We start from the raw sequence: 16,449 nt of genomic DNA, 5'->3' as shown, positions 1-16,449 counted from the left end.
TGGAGCAGACGGACTTGTTCATGTATGTGCACAAACCATTGAAGTGGCAGGCAGGTTGAGAAAGTGGTTAGTAGTTTATACAGGTTTCTGGGCTTTATAAATAGAGGCATAGTATACAAAAGTTTGGGAGTAATGAAAGTATTGTATTCTTAATAAAACAATAGTTTGGCCTTAACTGGAGTATTGTGTCCAATTCTTGGCACCACATTTTAGGAAGGATGTTAAGGCATTGGAGATTTACAAAAATACCAGAGCTGAGGACTTCAGTTATGAGGATAGATGGAGAAGTTGGACTTGTTCTCCTTAGGTAAGAGAAGATTGAGAGGTGATTTGATAGAGATTTTCAAAATCATGAAAGATTTAGATAGAGTAGACGGGGAGAAACAGTTCCAATTAGTGGAAGGGTTGAGAATCAGAGGGCACCAATTTAAAGAGATTAACAAAAGAACCAGCAGCAACATGAGGAAAATTATTTTTATGCAGTGAGTGATTAGGATCTGGAATGCAATGCTTGAGAGTGTGGTGGAGGCAGATTCAATTGTGGCTTTCAAAAGGGAATAGGATAATTATGTAAAAACATTTCCAGGTCTTTGGGCAAAAGACAGGTGAGTGGGACTAGCCGAGCTTCTCTTGCAGAGAGCTGGCATAGACACGATGGGTGTCTGATTCTAGATTCTTTGCATGTGGGTGTTACTGGCAAGACAAACATGTATTGCCTATCTCTAACTGTCCTTGAGAAGGTGAGCCATCTTCTTGAACTGTTGCAGTCCACGTCTCACAGTGCTGTTAGGAAGAGGGTTCCAGCGTTTTCACCCAATGATAGTGAAGGAACAGTGACATAGTTCCAAGTCAGCATGGTGAATGACTTGGAGGGAACTTGCAGGTGGTAGTGTTCCAATGCACCTGCTGCCCTTGTTCTCCTAGGTGATGGAGGTCATGAGTTTGGGAAGACCTGTTAAAGAAGCCTTAGAGTTGCTGTATACCATACCATTGTATTAAAAAAAAACTCCAATCATTTTTCCACAGGTATGAAACTAAATAAATGAGTTGCCTTTTATGTGGTGTGTTTTAAATTAAAGTTGCTTTGCACCAGTTTGAAATCCTGCTTGCAGACAGATGTTGCAGCTGCTGAGTTGAAAACAAAGTAGATATATTAATGAGCCCACCATTAAAGGTGTGTTCAACAATCCCTTGGAGTTAGAGGTAATTGGCTATCTGGTCTCAGCCTCCCATCAGAAGTCCAGCCCAATTGATGGGAAGACCAAGGGATGAGGAAACCCAGCAAGCTCGACTGAGAATCTATTTCTGGTGGGTGGGGGGAGAGGTGGGAGACAGCATTGTGGGGAGCTGGTGGGGAATGGGAGGTAAGCAGCCTTTATTGATAGATCAACCTCTGGTTGGGAAAGAAGTTACCAACCCTCCAGAACTTTAACAAAAATATTCTTAGAATTTAAGCAAGGCTGAGATTTACTGCCCATCCCATGCTGTCTAGTGACCTGGCAGACTTGCTAAGCTACTTCACAGAGTATTTAAGTATCAACCTGATAAATGTGAAACTGGAGGCACATGTTGGCCGATCCCAGTAAGAATTGCAAGTTTCCTTCCCTAAAAGGGATTGGTGAACAAGTTGGGTTGTCTCAGTTATGTCGATGCTGCCAGGCCTCCTGAGTTTTTCCAGGTAATTCTGTTTTTGTTTTGGATTTCCAGCATCCGCAGTTTTTTGTTTTTGTCTCAGTTATCCAGCAGTTTCATACAAACGTACGTGAACAAATGAATTAGGAGCAGGAGTAGGCCTTCGAGCCTGCTCCGCCATTCAATAAGATCATGGTTGATCTGATTGTAACCTCAACCCCACATTCCCCCTTGTTAATCAAGAATCTCTCCAGCTCTGCCTTAAAATTATTCAAAAACACTGCTTCCACTGACTTCTGAGGAAAAGAGTTCCAAAGACTCACAACCCTCTGAGAAAAAATCTCTCCTCATCTCTGCCTTAAATGAGCAATCCCTATTTGTAATCTGTGATCGCTAAGTCTAGATTCTTGCACAAGTGGAAACACCCTCTCCATGTTCACCCTGCCAAGACCCCTCGGGATGTTGAGGGTTTCAATTAAGTTGTCTCTTAATTTTCTAAACTCCAGTGGATACAAGCCTAACCGGTCCATCCTTTCCTCATAAGACAATCTATCCATTCCTGGTATTAGTCTAGTAAACCTTTTCTGAACTGCTTCTAACACATTTACATCTTTCCTTAAATAAAGAGACCAGTACTGTATACAATACTGTAGATGTAGAACTGTCGGTGTGACATTAGTCGTCTCAATTTCTCTGCTCCTGTCACCCATTCTAATCTATCTCTCTCTGAACTTACTGCACTCCGTTCTCTCAGGTCCAACCCCAACATTGTCATCAAACCTGCTGACAAGGGTGGTGCTGTTGTTGTCTGGTGCACTGACCTCTACCTTGCGGAGGCTGAGCGTCAACTCGCAGACACTTCCTCCTCCTTCTCCCTGGACCATGACCCCACCAATGAACATCAAACCATTGTTTCCAGGACTGTCACTGACCTCATCTCCTCTGGAGAGCTTCCTCCCACAGCTTCCAACCTGATAGCTGCCCAACCTTGGACGGACCACTTCTACCTCCTACCCAAAATCCACAAACAGGACTGTCCCAGCAGACCGATCGTGTCAGCCTGTTCCTGCTCCATGGAACTCATTTCTCATTATCTTGACTCCCTTCTCTCTCCCCTTGTCCAGTCCCTTCCCATCTACATCCGTGATTCCTCTGACACCTTACATCACATCAACAATTTCCAGTTCGCTGGCCCCAACCGCCTCCTCTTCAACATGGACGTCCAATCCCTCTACACCTCCATCCCCCACCAGGATGGTCTGAGGGCCCTTAGCTTCTTCCTCGAACAGAGGCCCAAACAATCCCCATCCACCACTACTCTCCTCCATCTGGCTGAACTTGTTCTCACACTGAACAATTTCTCCTTTAACTCCTCTCACTTCCTCCAAATAAAAGATGTGGCTATGGGTACCCGCATGGGCCCCAGTTATGCCTGTCTCCATATGGGGTATGTGGAACATTCCTTATTCCAGTGCTACTCCGGCCCCCTCCCACAACTCTTTCTCCGGTACATCGATGATTACTTCAGTGCTGCTTCATGCTCTTGTCGGGTCCTGGAAAAATTTATTAATTTTGCTTCCAATTTCCACCCCTCCATCATTTTCACATGGTCCATCTCTGACACTTCCCTTCCCTTCCTTGATCTCTCTGTCTCAATCTCTGGTGACTGTCTACCAATATCCATTACAAGCCTACCGACTCCCACAGCTACCTCGACTACAGCTTCTCACATCCCGCTTCCTGTAAGGACTCCATCCCATTCTCTCAGTTCCTTCGCCTCCGTCGAATCTGTTCTGATGATGCTACCTTAAAAACAGTTCCTCTGACATGTCCTCCTTCTTCCTTAACTGAGGTTTTCCACCCACGGTCGTTGACAGGGCCCTCAACCGTGTCTAGCCCATCTCCCGCGCATCTGCCCTCACGCCTTCTCCTCCCTCCCAGAAACATGATAGGGTCCCCCTTGTCCTCACTTATCACCCCACCAGCCTTCGCATTCAAAGGATCATCCTCCGCCATTTCCGCCAACTCCAGCATGATGCCACCACCAAACACATCTTCCCTTCACCACCCCTGGCGGCATTCTGTAGGGATCATTCCCTCTGGGACACCCTGGTCCACTCCTCCATCACCCCCTGCTCCTCAACCCCACCTATGGCACCTCCCCATGCAAATGCAAAAAATGCAACACCTGCCCCTTCACTTCCTCTCTCCTCACCGTCCAAGGGCCAAAACACTCCTTTCAAGTAAAGCAGCCTTTCACTTGCATTTCCCCCAACTTAGTCTTCTACATTCATTGCTCCCAATGCGGTCTCCTCTATATTGGAGAGACCAAACACAAACTGGGCGACCGTTTTGCAGAACACCTGCGGTCTGTCCACAAGAAAGACCCAAACCTCCCTGTCGCTTGCCATTTTAACACTCCACCCTGTTCTCTTGCCCACATGTCTGTCCTTGGCTTGCTGCATTGTTCCAGTGAAGCCCAACGCAAACTGGAGAAACAGCTCCTCATCTTCCAACTAGGCACTTTACAGCCTTCTGGACTGAATATTGAATTCAACAACTTTAGATCTTGAACTCCCTCCTCCATCCCCACCCCCTTTCCCCCTTCCTTTTGTTTTTTCCAATAATTTATATAGATTTTTCTTTTCCCACCTATTTCTATTATTTTTAAATCTATACCTTTTATGCCCTGTTCGTCTTTCCACCCCAGACTCACTAGAGCGGTACCTTGTGTGTCCTGCCATCCATTCTTAATTAGCTCATTTGTTTAGATAATATCACCACCTTCAACACCTCTTTGTTCTTTTGACTGTGATATCTTTTGATTATCTGCTCCTATCACTGCTTGCTTGTCCCTATAACCACACCCCACCCCCCACTTCTCTTCCCCCAGGCCCCCCCCCCCACCTTAAACCAGCTTATAATTCACCCCTCTCCTAATATTACTTACCAATATTACTTACTCAGTTCTGTGGAAGGATAATGAGGACTCGAATCGTCAACTTTTTTCTTCTCCGTCGATGCTGCCAGTCCTGCTGAGTTTTTCCAGGTAATTCTGTTTTTGTTACTCTAGATGTGGTCTCACCAGTGCCCTGTACAACATGAAGCATAACCTCCCTACTTTCCATTATCAATTCTCCAGAATCACTTTCTATAGGACTGATGCTCACTTTGTTAACTTTTTTCTCATTTACATATCCATAGAAACTCCTACTATCTGTCTTTATATTTCTAGCTATCTTTCTCTCATACTCTAATTTTTCCCTCCTTATTAATCTTTTTGTCATTCTTTGCTGTTCTTTATATTCTGTCCACTCTTCTTTGTACAATTATATGTTTTTTCTTTAAGTTTTATGCTGTCTTTAACTTTCTTAGTTAACCACGGGTGATGGGTCCTCCCCTTGGAATTTTTCTTTCTCATTGGAATGTATTTATTCTGTGTATTCTGAAATATCCCTTTAAATGTCTGCATCTCTACTGATCTATCCCTTAACCTCATTTGCCAGTTCACTTTAGCTAGCACCACTTTCATGTCCTCATAAGTGCCCTCATTTAAGTTTAAAATCTAGTCTGTGACTCACTCTCAGCTATTCACAATATATATTAATGATTTAGATGAGGGAACTAAATGTAATATCTCCAAATTTGCAGATGACAAAAAGTTAGGTGGGAGGGTGAGCTGTGAGGAGGATGCAGCGATGCTTCAGTGTGATTTGGACAAGCTGAGTGAGTGGGCAAATGCATGGCAGATGCAGTATAATGTGGATAAATGTGAGGTTATCCACTTTGGTAGCAAAAACAGGAAGGCAAATTATTATCTGAATGGCTATAAATTGAGAGAGGGGAATGTGCAGTGAGACCTCGTACACCAGTCGCTGAAGGTAAGCATGCAGGTGCAGCAGGTGGTAAAGATGGCAAATGGTATGTTGGCCTTCATAGTGAGAGGATTCGAGTACAGGAGCAGGGATGTCTTGCTGCAGTTATACAGGGCCTTGGTGAGACCACACCTGGAATATTGTGTGCAGTTTTGGTCTCCTTATCTGAGGAAGGATGTTCTTGCTTTTAAGGGAGTGCAGCGAAGGTTTACCAGACTGATTCCTGGGATGGCAGGGCTGACATATGAGGATAGATTGAGTCGGTTAGGATTATATTCACTGGAGTTCGGAAGAATGAGGGAGGATCTCATAGAAACCTATAAAATTCTAAAAGGACTAGACAGATCTTTCCTACAGAAAGGATCACAGGGATCACAGTCTGAGGATATGGGGTAGACCATTTAGGACTGAAATGGGGAGAAATTTCTTCACCCAGAGATCAGTGAGCCTTTGGAATTCGCTACCACAGAAAGTAGTTGAGGCCAAAACATTGTATGTTTTCAAGAAGGAATTAGATATAGCTCTTGGGGCGAAAGGGATCAAACAATATGGGGAGAAAGCAGGAGCAGGCTATTGAGTTGGATGATCAGGCATGATCATAGTGAATGGTGGAGCAGGCTCGAAGGGCCGAATGGCCTACTCCTGCTCCTGATTTCTATGTTTATATGTTTTCCCTCTTGCGAGCTGAATGTAAAATTCAATCATGTTATGATCAGGGTCACTTTTACTGATACCAGTTTTTTATTTCCAATTTTTTTTAACCAATTTTCAAATTGCCATATAGTAAGATTTGAACTCAAGTTGTCTGCATTATTGGTCCCATAACATGTACTTGTACCCTGATTGTTCTGTGTCTCCAGGAATTCAGGATTAATCTGCTGCAAGAAAAGTCATAGGGTGTTAAAAAATATTTTCTTTAACACATGTTTATTAACCCTAAAAATATTGGAGATAGGATAAGAGACCCTATGACGAATAGTCATGACTCTATTGATGCAGAAATGGTTTGCTTTCCAATCAACATCAGGATGAAGGTAACAGGTAAGCAATACTGAGAGTTGGGGGGTTGGGGGGGGGGGGGGCGGTGGGAAATGCCAGGAAATGTGATAAAACTTTTTGTGATGAACCAGAATTGGCAATCTTAGCGATGCTCCCTTACATCTCCCCCCCTCCCCCTCACCCAACACTATTTCGTGGCCAGAAATTCTCCCCCGTCAAGAGGGGTGGTACGGGGGTGGGCGCGAACCTGATCGGTGCCCCCGATCGGATCCACACCACTGTTTTTTAGTGGGTGGGCTGAGTGCTCCCTGTGCAGGCTGGGGGGCGGGGGAGGGAGGGGGGAATTCCCTGAGTGCTTCAGACATCTCCCTGAGAAACGGGTGTGCCTCAGGGAGATTTGTTTCAGTGTTAAGCTTTTAAATAAAGAATTTTTAAACTTTTGAAACATGTCCCCTCATGTGACATTATCACATGAGCAGGGACATGTTAATGAAATTTTGGAAAAAATTTTACTGATTTTTTTGAACACTTCATGAAACCTCATCCTGCCCGTGGATGATGGTCCATGAAATATGCGAAGGCTGCCTAGGCTCTTTGCCTGCCCGCCAACCTTAAGATCGGACGGGCAGCTCATTTAATTGTTTTTAACGGGCCTTAATAGGCCTTTGACAATTCGGTGGGTGCGCAGCCGACTCAGCTGTGTGCCCGCCGAACTGACAGCCTAGATGACACGCTGTAACGTTGGGATGCACGCCCGATGTCACTGCGCATAATTTTACGCGTCGGTGAGCAAGCTTCACACCCCCCTGCTCGCCGACAGGAAAATGCTGCCCCGTGTGAATTTAGGAACAAAAAGATTGATGGTGGGATTTACCAGTCCCGCCAAAATTTCAGCCCAAAGTCAATGGATGCTTGGCTGCCTCTCCAAATTTTCAGTCCCGCCCACAACAGGCCTCACCATGAGCAGCATTGGAAAATCCCGGCCTGAGAAACTTGTGTTAATAAGACAGTCAGTTCCAATAAAAGCTATAAGTTCCATTGTACACTAGTCCTCCCGGGCATCCCATCAATAATGCATGTCCCATGGTCCCCAATTACAATTTTGTTGATTTTACCTTTCTTATGTTCACTCCATTTAATGAGTTCCGGGAGGGAAGATGGGAAGGAGACAATATGTGACAATTATGAATTTATTTTTGCTGTGTGTGTTGTTTTGAACAGGCAGGGAACAATTCAAACAGCACTGTTTTCCTCTTGCTACCCGTCCGTAAACTGATGTTTTGAATTAGTTTGTTTTAAAGAATAAGCAGTGACATTTTTTCCCAACCCCTCAATTTTACTAATAATCCACAGCAAACTTGAGTTAGGATTAATTAACTCAGAAGGTTCGTTTATCTCACATATTCAAAGTCTGCAAAAGGAGTTTCTAGAACCTCGCATTCCACATTCACACAGTAAAGGAGGGATAAAGAAAAGGAAGTTTAGTGTACAAGGACCTTAGAAAAACTGAATATTGGTTCACGTGAGTTTTAGAGTCCGAGAGTCAGAGTCCAATGAGGAATTCTTTTATATAGCCATTTCGAGTTCAGCTGGCTGGAGACCAGGGTGGTAAGATTTGCTTTTTGGGTGGTGTTGGTGTTGCAAGATGAAGTAGGCATGCAGAGAGTGAGTCGGTTCTGTAGACGATGGTATGAAATCTCCCAGCAGGGTCAGGTTCAATGGGCTGGTTGTCCTGTCTGGGCAGAGCCGGCTTCTTTGTGGCTTGCCAGTTAGCTGGTAAAACAGTAAACTGGGTGTACAGCTCAGAAAGGTAATATTAAACTGTTCAAAAGGCCAGAGTCTTGGGTCATGTGACCTCCCTTCTCCACAATGACGTCTAAAGGGGATGTTTATCCAATGTCTGAAATTGGCTTTGTTTCTAGGACTGATAGTGTCTTAGCCATTATGGGTTGAAAGGGGTGCCATTTATATTTAGGGTCTGCTGTTTGGGAAACCATTGTCTCAGTAGACCCACTGCTTCCACTAGCAAGATTGGTTTATTAAATACAAATGGCCCTCCTGGAGCTCCCTTTGAATTTTTAAAAAACTTATCCACAGGATGTGGGTTTCACTGGTTGGGCCAGCATTTATTATCCATCCCTAGTTGCCCTTGAGAAGGTGGTGGTGACCTGCCTTCTTAAACCACTGCAGTCCATGTGATGTAGATACACCCACAGTGCAGTTAGTAAGGGAATTCCAGGATTTTGACCCAGCGACTGTGAAGGAACGGCAATATATTTCCAAATCAGGTTGGTGAGTGACTTGGAGGGGAACTTCCAGGTGGTGGTGTTCCCATATATGTGCTGCCCTTGTCCTTCTAGATGGTAGTGGTCGTGGGTTTGGAAGGTGCTGTCTAAGGAGCCTTGGTGAATTCCTGCGGTGCATCTTCTAGATGGTACGCACTGCTGCTACTGTGCGTCAGTGGTGGAGGGAGTGAATGTTTGTGGATGTGGTGCCAATCAAACGAGCTGCTTTGTCCTGGACGGTGTCCAGCTTCTTCAGTGTTGTGGGAGCTGCACTCATGTGGGGAATATTCCAACACACGCCTGATTTGTGCCTTGTAGATGGTGGACAGGCTTTATGGAGTCAGGAGGTGAGTTACTTGTCACAAGATTCCTAGCCTCTGACCTGTTCTTGTAGCAACAGTATTTATATGGTTAGTCCAGGTTAGTTTCTGGTCAATGGTAACCCCCAAGATGTTGATAGTGGGGGATTCAGTGATGGTAACGCCATTGAATATCATGGGGCAATGGTTGGATTCTCTCTTGTTGGAGATGGTCATTGCCTGGCACTTCTGTGGTGCAAATGTTACTTTACACTTGTCAGCCCAAGCCTGGATGTTGCCCAGGTCTTGCTGCATTTGGACAGGGACTACTTCAGTATCTGCGGAGTCGCGAACGGTGCTAAACATTGTGCAATCATTAGCGAACATCCCCACTTCTGACATTATGATGGAAGGTCATTGATGAAGCAGCTGAGGATGGTTGGGCCGAGGACACTACCCTGAGAAACTCCTGCAATGATGTCCTGAGCTGAAGTGACTGACCTCCAACAACCACAACCAACTTCCTTTGTGCTAGATATGACTCCAACCAGCAGAGAGCTTTCCCCCTGATCCCAATGATGCCAGTTTTGCTAGGGCTCCTTGATGCCACACTTGGTCAAAAGCTGCCTGAATGTCAAGGGCAGTCAATCTCATCTCACTTTGGGAGTTCAGCTCTTTTGTACATGTTTGAACCAAGGCTGTAATGAGGTCAGGAGCTGAGTGGTCCTGGCAGAACCCAAACTGGACATCAGTGAGCAGGTTATTGCTAAGGAAGTGCCGCTTGATAGCACTGTTGATGACTTCCTTCCATTACTTTACTGATGATCGAGAGAAGACTGATGGGATGGTAATTGGCCGAGTTGGAGTTGTCCTGCGTTTTCTATACAAGACGTACCTGGGCAATTTTCCACATAGCTGAGTAGAAGCCAGTGTTGTAGCTGCACTGGAACAACTTAGCTAGGGGCGTGGCAAGTTCTGGAGCACAAGTCTTCAGTACTATTGCCAGAATGTTGTCAGGGCCCATAGCCTTTGCAGTATCCAGTATCTTCAGACATTTCGTGATATCACATGGAGTGTATTGAGTTGGCATCTGTGATGCTGGGGACCTCTGGAGGAGGTTGAGATGGATCATCCACTCGGCACTTCTGGCTGATGATTGTAGCAAATGCTTCAGCCTTCTCTTTTGCACTGATGTGCTGGGTTCTTCCATCCCTGAGGATGGGGATATTTTTGGAGCCTCCTCCTCCAGTGAGTTGTTTAATTGTCCACCACCATTCACGACTGGATGTGTCAGGACTGCAGAGCTTAGTTTGATCCATTGGTTGTGGGATTGCTTAGCTCTGTCTATCATTTACTGCTTATGCTGTTTGGCATGCAAGTAGTCCTGTGTTATAGCTTCGCCAGGTTGACACCTCATTTTTAGATATGCTTGGTGTTGCTCCTGGCATGCCCTCCGCAACTCTTCATTGAACTAAGGTTTGATGGTAATGGCAGAGTGGGGGATATGCTGGGCCATGAGGTTACAGATTGTGTTCGAGTACAATTCTGCTGCACACAAAGCTACCCTCTCTCTCTCACACACACACACACACACATACACCCACCCTCTCTGTCTCTCAGGTTGTCTGTTAGTAGTTCCTTAGGCACAACGAGGTGTGACATTCCTGAAACTGAGAGGAGAATTCTTTTGTTCTGGAGACTGCTGGGGATAACTCCAGACAGAGGGTCAACCATCTTAATTGATTAGTCCAGTTTCAGAATAAGAAACAGCAATAAGAATAAAGGTTTTAAATATATACAGTGTTGAGTTTCTGTTCCATGTCGGCAGAACCCCACAGTGTATAAGCTTGTTCTCATGATTAAAAATTTTACCTTACATTGTTTTGCAACTTAACATATAAAATAGGAGTGGAAGTAGGCCATTTGGCCCCTTGAGCCTGCTCTACCATTCAATAAGATCATAGCTGATCTGTTTGTGTCTTGAATTCCACACTCCCATCTACCCTGATAACCTTTGATTCCCTTGCCAAATAAGAATCTATCTACATCTGCCTTAAAAATATTCAGTGACCCCGCTTACACTGCCTTCTGAGGCACAGAGTTCCAAAGTTGCACAACCTTTTAAGAGGAAACATTTATCCTAATCGCCGTCTATAAGGGCAACACCTAATTTTAAAACATTGCTCTCTAGTTCTGGACTCACCCACAAGAGGAAACACCCTTTCCATGTCCATCTTGTCAAGAGCATTCAGGATCTTATATACTTCAATCAAGTCACCCCTCACGCTTCTAAACTCCAGTGGAAACGAGCCCAGCCTGTCCAACCTATCCTCATAAGACAACCTGCTGATTCCAGGTATCAATTTAGTAAACCTCCTCTTAAATGCCTCCAATGCATTTACATCCTTCCTTAAACAAGGAGCCCAAAACTGCACACAGTATTCATGTAGAACATTCAGTTCGATGTAGAAGGATTCAACACATTTTGCAATGGTTGAAGTGGCTAATGAGCTTCAAGTGAAAGCCAATGCACGGCCAAAGGGATAGCGGGGGCCTCTTGATCATCACTCTACTTTTGCCCCATGTCTGATGGCTGAGTCTTCAGTTGCATAAGCCTTTGCTCTGCAATTACCTCCCTAAGCTCTTCTGCTTTCAACACCCCTCCTAATATTTTCTTTGGTTTAGTGTTACTTTTTTTAATTACATCACTGAAGCACCTTCAATTCTTTTTCTTAATTTGTTCATGAGATGTGAGCATCACTAGTTAGTCCATTGTTTATTATACATCCCTAATTATCCTTAAGAAGGGGATGGGATCCAGCTTCTCAAACCGCTGCAGTCTGTGTGGTGAATGTGCTTCCACAGTATTGTTAGGGAGTCCAGAATTTTGCTGCAGTGACAATGACAGAACAGAGATATTTTTCCAAATCAGGATGCTGTGTTACTTGGAGGAGAACGTGCAGATGTTGGTGCTCCCATACCTGTTGCCCTTGTTCTTCTTGGTTTTCACTTGCCTCACATAGTGGGGCTGGTGGCGTAGTGGCATTGTCGCTGGATTAGTAATCCAGGGTCCCACCATGGCAGATGCCGAAATTTGAATTCAATAAAAATCTAATGATGACCATGAAAACATTGTCGATTGTTGTAAAAAAAAAACACCCATTTACTAATGTCCTTTAGGGAAGGAAATCTGCAGGCCTTACCTGGTCTGGCCTACACGTGACTCCAGACCCACAGCAATGTGGTTGACTCTTAACTGCCCTTGGAAATGGCCTAGCAAGCCACTCAGTTGAATCACGCTGCTACAAAGCCTAAAAGGAATGAAACCAGACGGACCACCTGGCATCGATGAGGGCACCGGAAATAACAATGGCAAACCCAGCCCTGTCAACCCTGCAAAGTCCTCCTTACTGACATATGGGGGCTAGTGCCAAAATTGGAATAGCTGTCTCACAGACTAGTCAGGCAACACGGAATCAATACTCACGGAATCAGACAATGTCCCAGGCATCACCATCACCATCCCTGGGTATGTCCTGTCCCACTGGCAGCGCAGACCCCAGCAAAGGTGGTGGTACAGTGGTACACAATTGGGAGGGAATTGCTCCGTGAGTCCTCAACATTGAGTCCAGCTCCAATGAAGTCTCATGGCATCAGGCCAAACTCTCAGCTGGTTGGAGTCATGCCTGACACAAAGGAAGATGGTTGTGGTTGCTGGAGGTCAATCATATCAGTTTCAGGACATCACTGCAGGAGTTCCTCAGGGTAGTGTTCTTGGCCCAACCATCTTCATCTGCTTCATCAATGACCTTCTTTCCATCATAGAGTCTGCAGTGGGGTTGTTTGCTGATGATTGCACAATGTCCAGCACCATTCGCGGCTCCTCAGATATTGAATCAGTCCATGTCCAAATGCAGCAAGATGTGGACAATATCCAGGCTTGGCAAGTGACATTTGTGGTACACAAGTGCCTGGCAATGACCATTTCCAACAAGAGTGAACCTAACCTTGACATTCTAATGGCATTACCATCGCTGAATCCCCCACTATCAACATCCTGGGGATTATAATTGCCCAGAAACTGAACTGGACTAGCTATATAAATACTGTGGCTACAAGAGCAGGTCAGAGGCTAGGAATCCTCTGGCGAGTAACTCATCTCCTGGCTCCCCAAAACCTGTCCCCCATCTACAAGGCACAAGTCAGGAGTGTGATGAATACTCCCCACTTGCCTGGATGAGTGCAGCTCCCACAACACTCAAGGAGCTTGATGCCGTCCAGAACAAAGCAGCCCGATGATAGGAGTGCACATATGATCCAGCCCCACTACTCTGCAGGCCATACCATTAATCTAACAGTTTAGTTTTCTCACCAAAATAGCCAATCATCTATTTCCCTTACTGGTGTCCAGAATAAAAGAGTCTTCAACCAGGCTTCTTCAAATAAATTCAGAATGATTGTTTATTATAAAACAAAACTTATTTTTGCAAGTTTTAAGTACTGGTTAACACACAATTTTAATCGGGAAGTTTAACTATCTATCTTTTCTTATGGAATTTCCCTAGCACATGCACAGACACATATACAGACAAAGGACAAACTCAGCAGAGGTGGGCTTTAGAGGATGGGAGTTATAAAACTAAAAGATAAAATTCACAGGGTTTCGATGCTGTAGACAGAGAGGTTCCTCATGTGAAGACAGGTCACTGGTCCCTATGGACGTCTGGAAGTTCTCACTGACTAGTCTCAGCTTTGCAGGTCCAAATTCAGGCCAGTTGTGCTCAGATGAGGGTTCTCTGGCTACAGGTTGATAGCCACACATAATTTTAGGTAAAGTGGAAAGCAAGAGCTAATTAGGGTAGCCTTCTTTCCTCAGCTTGTTCCCCAACAAGACTGCCTTCAAAGCCAGTCGGTTCATGTGATTTCCAGCAAGTTACTAGATTTTGCTTTTCTTCAGTATGTACTGTAGTTCAAAACAAACAACCAGATCTTTCTCAAGTACTGTTAAGGTCAGGTAATTTTTTGGAAGAGACCTGCTTGTTGACAATTCCATGTTGAACTTATGACCTTTTAAAAGAAAATCCCAGGTCAGCATCCAAATATACAGATAATGCCAAGTCCTTCCATTTTGTAAAAGAAAAATTCAATCTTGAGAGATATGATTCCACAAACATTCACTCCCACCACCACCAACGCACAGTGGCAGCAAGTGTGTACCAGCTACAAGATGCACTGCTGGAATTCACCCAGATTCTTAGGCAGTACCTTCCAAACCCACAACCACAACAATCTAGAAGGACAAGGGCAGCAACACATGGGAACACTGCCACCTGGAAACACTACCACCTGGAAGTTCCCTTCCAAACCACTCACCATCCTGCCTTGGAAATATATCGCCGTTCCTTCACTGTCACTGGGCCAAAATCCTGGAACTCCCTTCCTAACAGCACAGTGGGTGTACCTACACCACATGGACTGCAGCGGTTCAAGGAGGCAGCTCACCACCACCTACTCAAGGGCAGTTAGGAAAGGACAATAAATGCTGACCTGGCCAACGACGGCCGCATCCCATGAATGAATAAAAAAAATTCACTCAGGAGTTTGAGAATATCCCAATCCAGGAGTTAGAGAAGAACTCAATTCAACCTGAACTGAGAGACATGACAGTTTGGTGAGCTGACTTAGGCATCATTTCTAAACCTAAACTGGGTGGTAAAACCCACAGAATTCCTTAGTTAAAAGTTAAAGTGAAGGAATTAAGGATTTGTCTGGTCCTTTTATAGGCATTTGTTAAGGTGCCTAAAACTCAGTGTTTACATAGTGCCTGAATGCCTCAAATGTAAAATTCTTATCCTTCGTGTTCAAGTCCCTACAGGGCCTCATCCCTCGCTATCCATATAAGCATTTTCAGCCCTCAACTCTTTGCGAACTCTTATTTCCTCTAACTCTGGCTTCTTGTGCACCTTTCATTCCTTTTGACCCACCTTTTGTGCTTTCAGCAATCTAGGGGTTATGCTCTGAAACCCCTTCCCTAACATCCATTGCCTCAAATTCTCAAGACTCTCTTTAAAATCTACCTCTTTAACCAAGCTTTTAATCAGCTATGTTAATATGTTCTTCTTTGACACAGGGTCAGGTTTTGCTTGATTAGTTTCTTTGGAGTGCCTTCATTGTCAAGGCACTATATGATTAGATGTGAATTGATCAGAGAAAACTGGCATAGATTTGTAAAGGATAAGTAATGTTTAAGAAACTTAGTTAAATTTTGAGGAGGACACTAATGTGGGAGCTAAGGGAGTGTCCACCGATGTATGTTATTTATATGGTCTTCTAGAAGGCATTTAATAAAGTTCCACATGAGAACTTATTCACAGAAATGAGAATGCATGGAATTGGAGACAACCTATTCGAATAGATTAGGGATAATAGGTCTGTACTCAAAATGGCATGATGTGATTAAAGATGTCCCCCCATCACCTCTACTGGGGCCTCAGCTTTTCATTGTATTTATAAATAACTTAGATGAAGGGATGGAGAGTCATATATCCAAGTTTGCAGCTGACACTAAGCTACGTGACATAGTAAATAGTGTAGATGGGATCTGAATGTTGCAAAAGGACATTGAAAGATTAAATATACGCGATGCTGATAACATGTAGCTCAACCACATCATTACCTCTTCTGAGCCTTCCTATGCCTCTGATTTGTCACACAGCTTGTCCGATATCCAATACTGGATGAGTTGAAATTTCCTTCAACTAAATATTGGGAAGACTCAAGCTGTTTTGATCCCTGTCACAAACTCTGTTCCCTAGCCATTGACTCAATCCGATTCCCATCTGAGGTTGACCAGTCGTAACCTTGATGTCCTATTTAACCCAGAGCTAAGCTTCTGACCAATATCCTGACCAAGCCTACCTACTTCATTTCCATTACACTGACAATCTCTGCTTCTTCCTTAGCTAAGCTGTTGCTAAAACACTCATCAATATCTTTGTTACCTTTAGATTTGACTACTCCAGTGCTCTCCTGGTCAACCTCCCACCTTCCATAAACTTGAGTTTATCCAAAACTCTGATGCCTGTATTCTAACCTAGTACCATTCTCTTCCTTGTTTTCAAATTTTTCCATGTCCTTGCCCCTCACTATCTCTGTAACCTCTTCCTGAGATCTATGCATTCTTCCAAATCCGGCCTGCTTGCACATCCCTGATTTTAATCACTCCACAATTAGTGGCCATACCTTCAGCTGCCTAGGCCCAGAGCTTCAGAATTCCCTCACTAAACACCTCCATCTCTCTCTCTCTCCTTCTTTAAGATGCTCCTTATCAAAAACCAACTCTATGATCAAACTTTTGGC

At 44.4% G+C, this 16,449-nt stretch overlaps 1 protein-coding gene across 1 annotated transcript in view; it reads right to left on the bottom strand.

The window, feature by feature from the left end:
* Positions 1–12,136, bottom strand: part of mboat4 (membrane bound O-acyltransferase domain containing 4) — a 50,670-nt gene extending 38,534 nt beyond the window's left edge. The window contains exon 1 of the mRNA XM_041185300.1: positions 12,072–12,136. Coding sequence (XP_041041234.1) covers positions 12,072–12,136 — 65 coding nt within the window. The remainder of the gene's footprint in view (positions 1–12,071) is intronic.
* Positions 12,137–16,449: the final 4,313 nt, after the last annotated feature.

Source organism: Carcharodon carcharias, chromosome 4 (assembly GCF_017639515.1).
Source record: "Carcharodon carcharias isolate sCarCar2 chromosome 4, sCarCar2.pri, whole genome shotgun sequence".
NCBI classification, from domain to species: domain Eukaryota; kingdom Metazoa; phylum Chordata; class Chondrichthyes; order Lamniformes; family Lamnidae; genus Carcharodon; species Carcharodon carcharias.
Note: the sequence above shows the minus strand (reverse complement) of the source record. Positions and strands in the feature narration are given on the sequence as shown.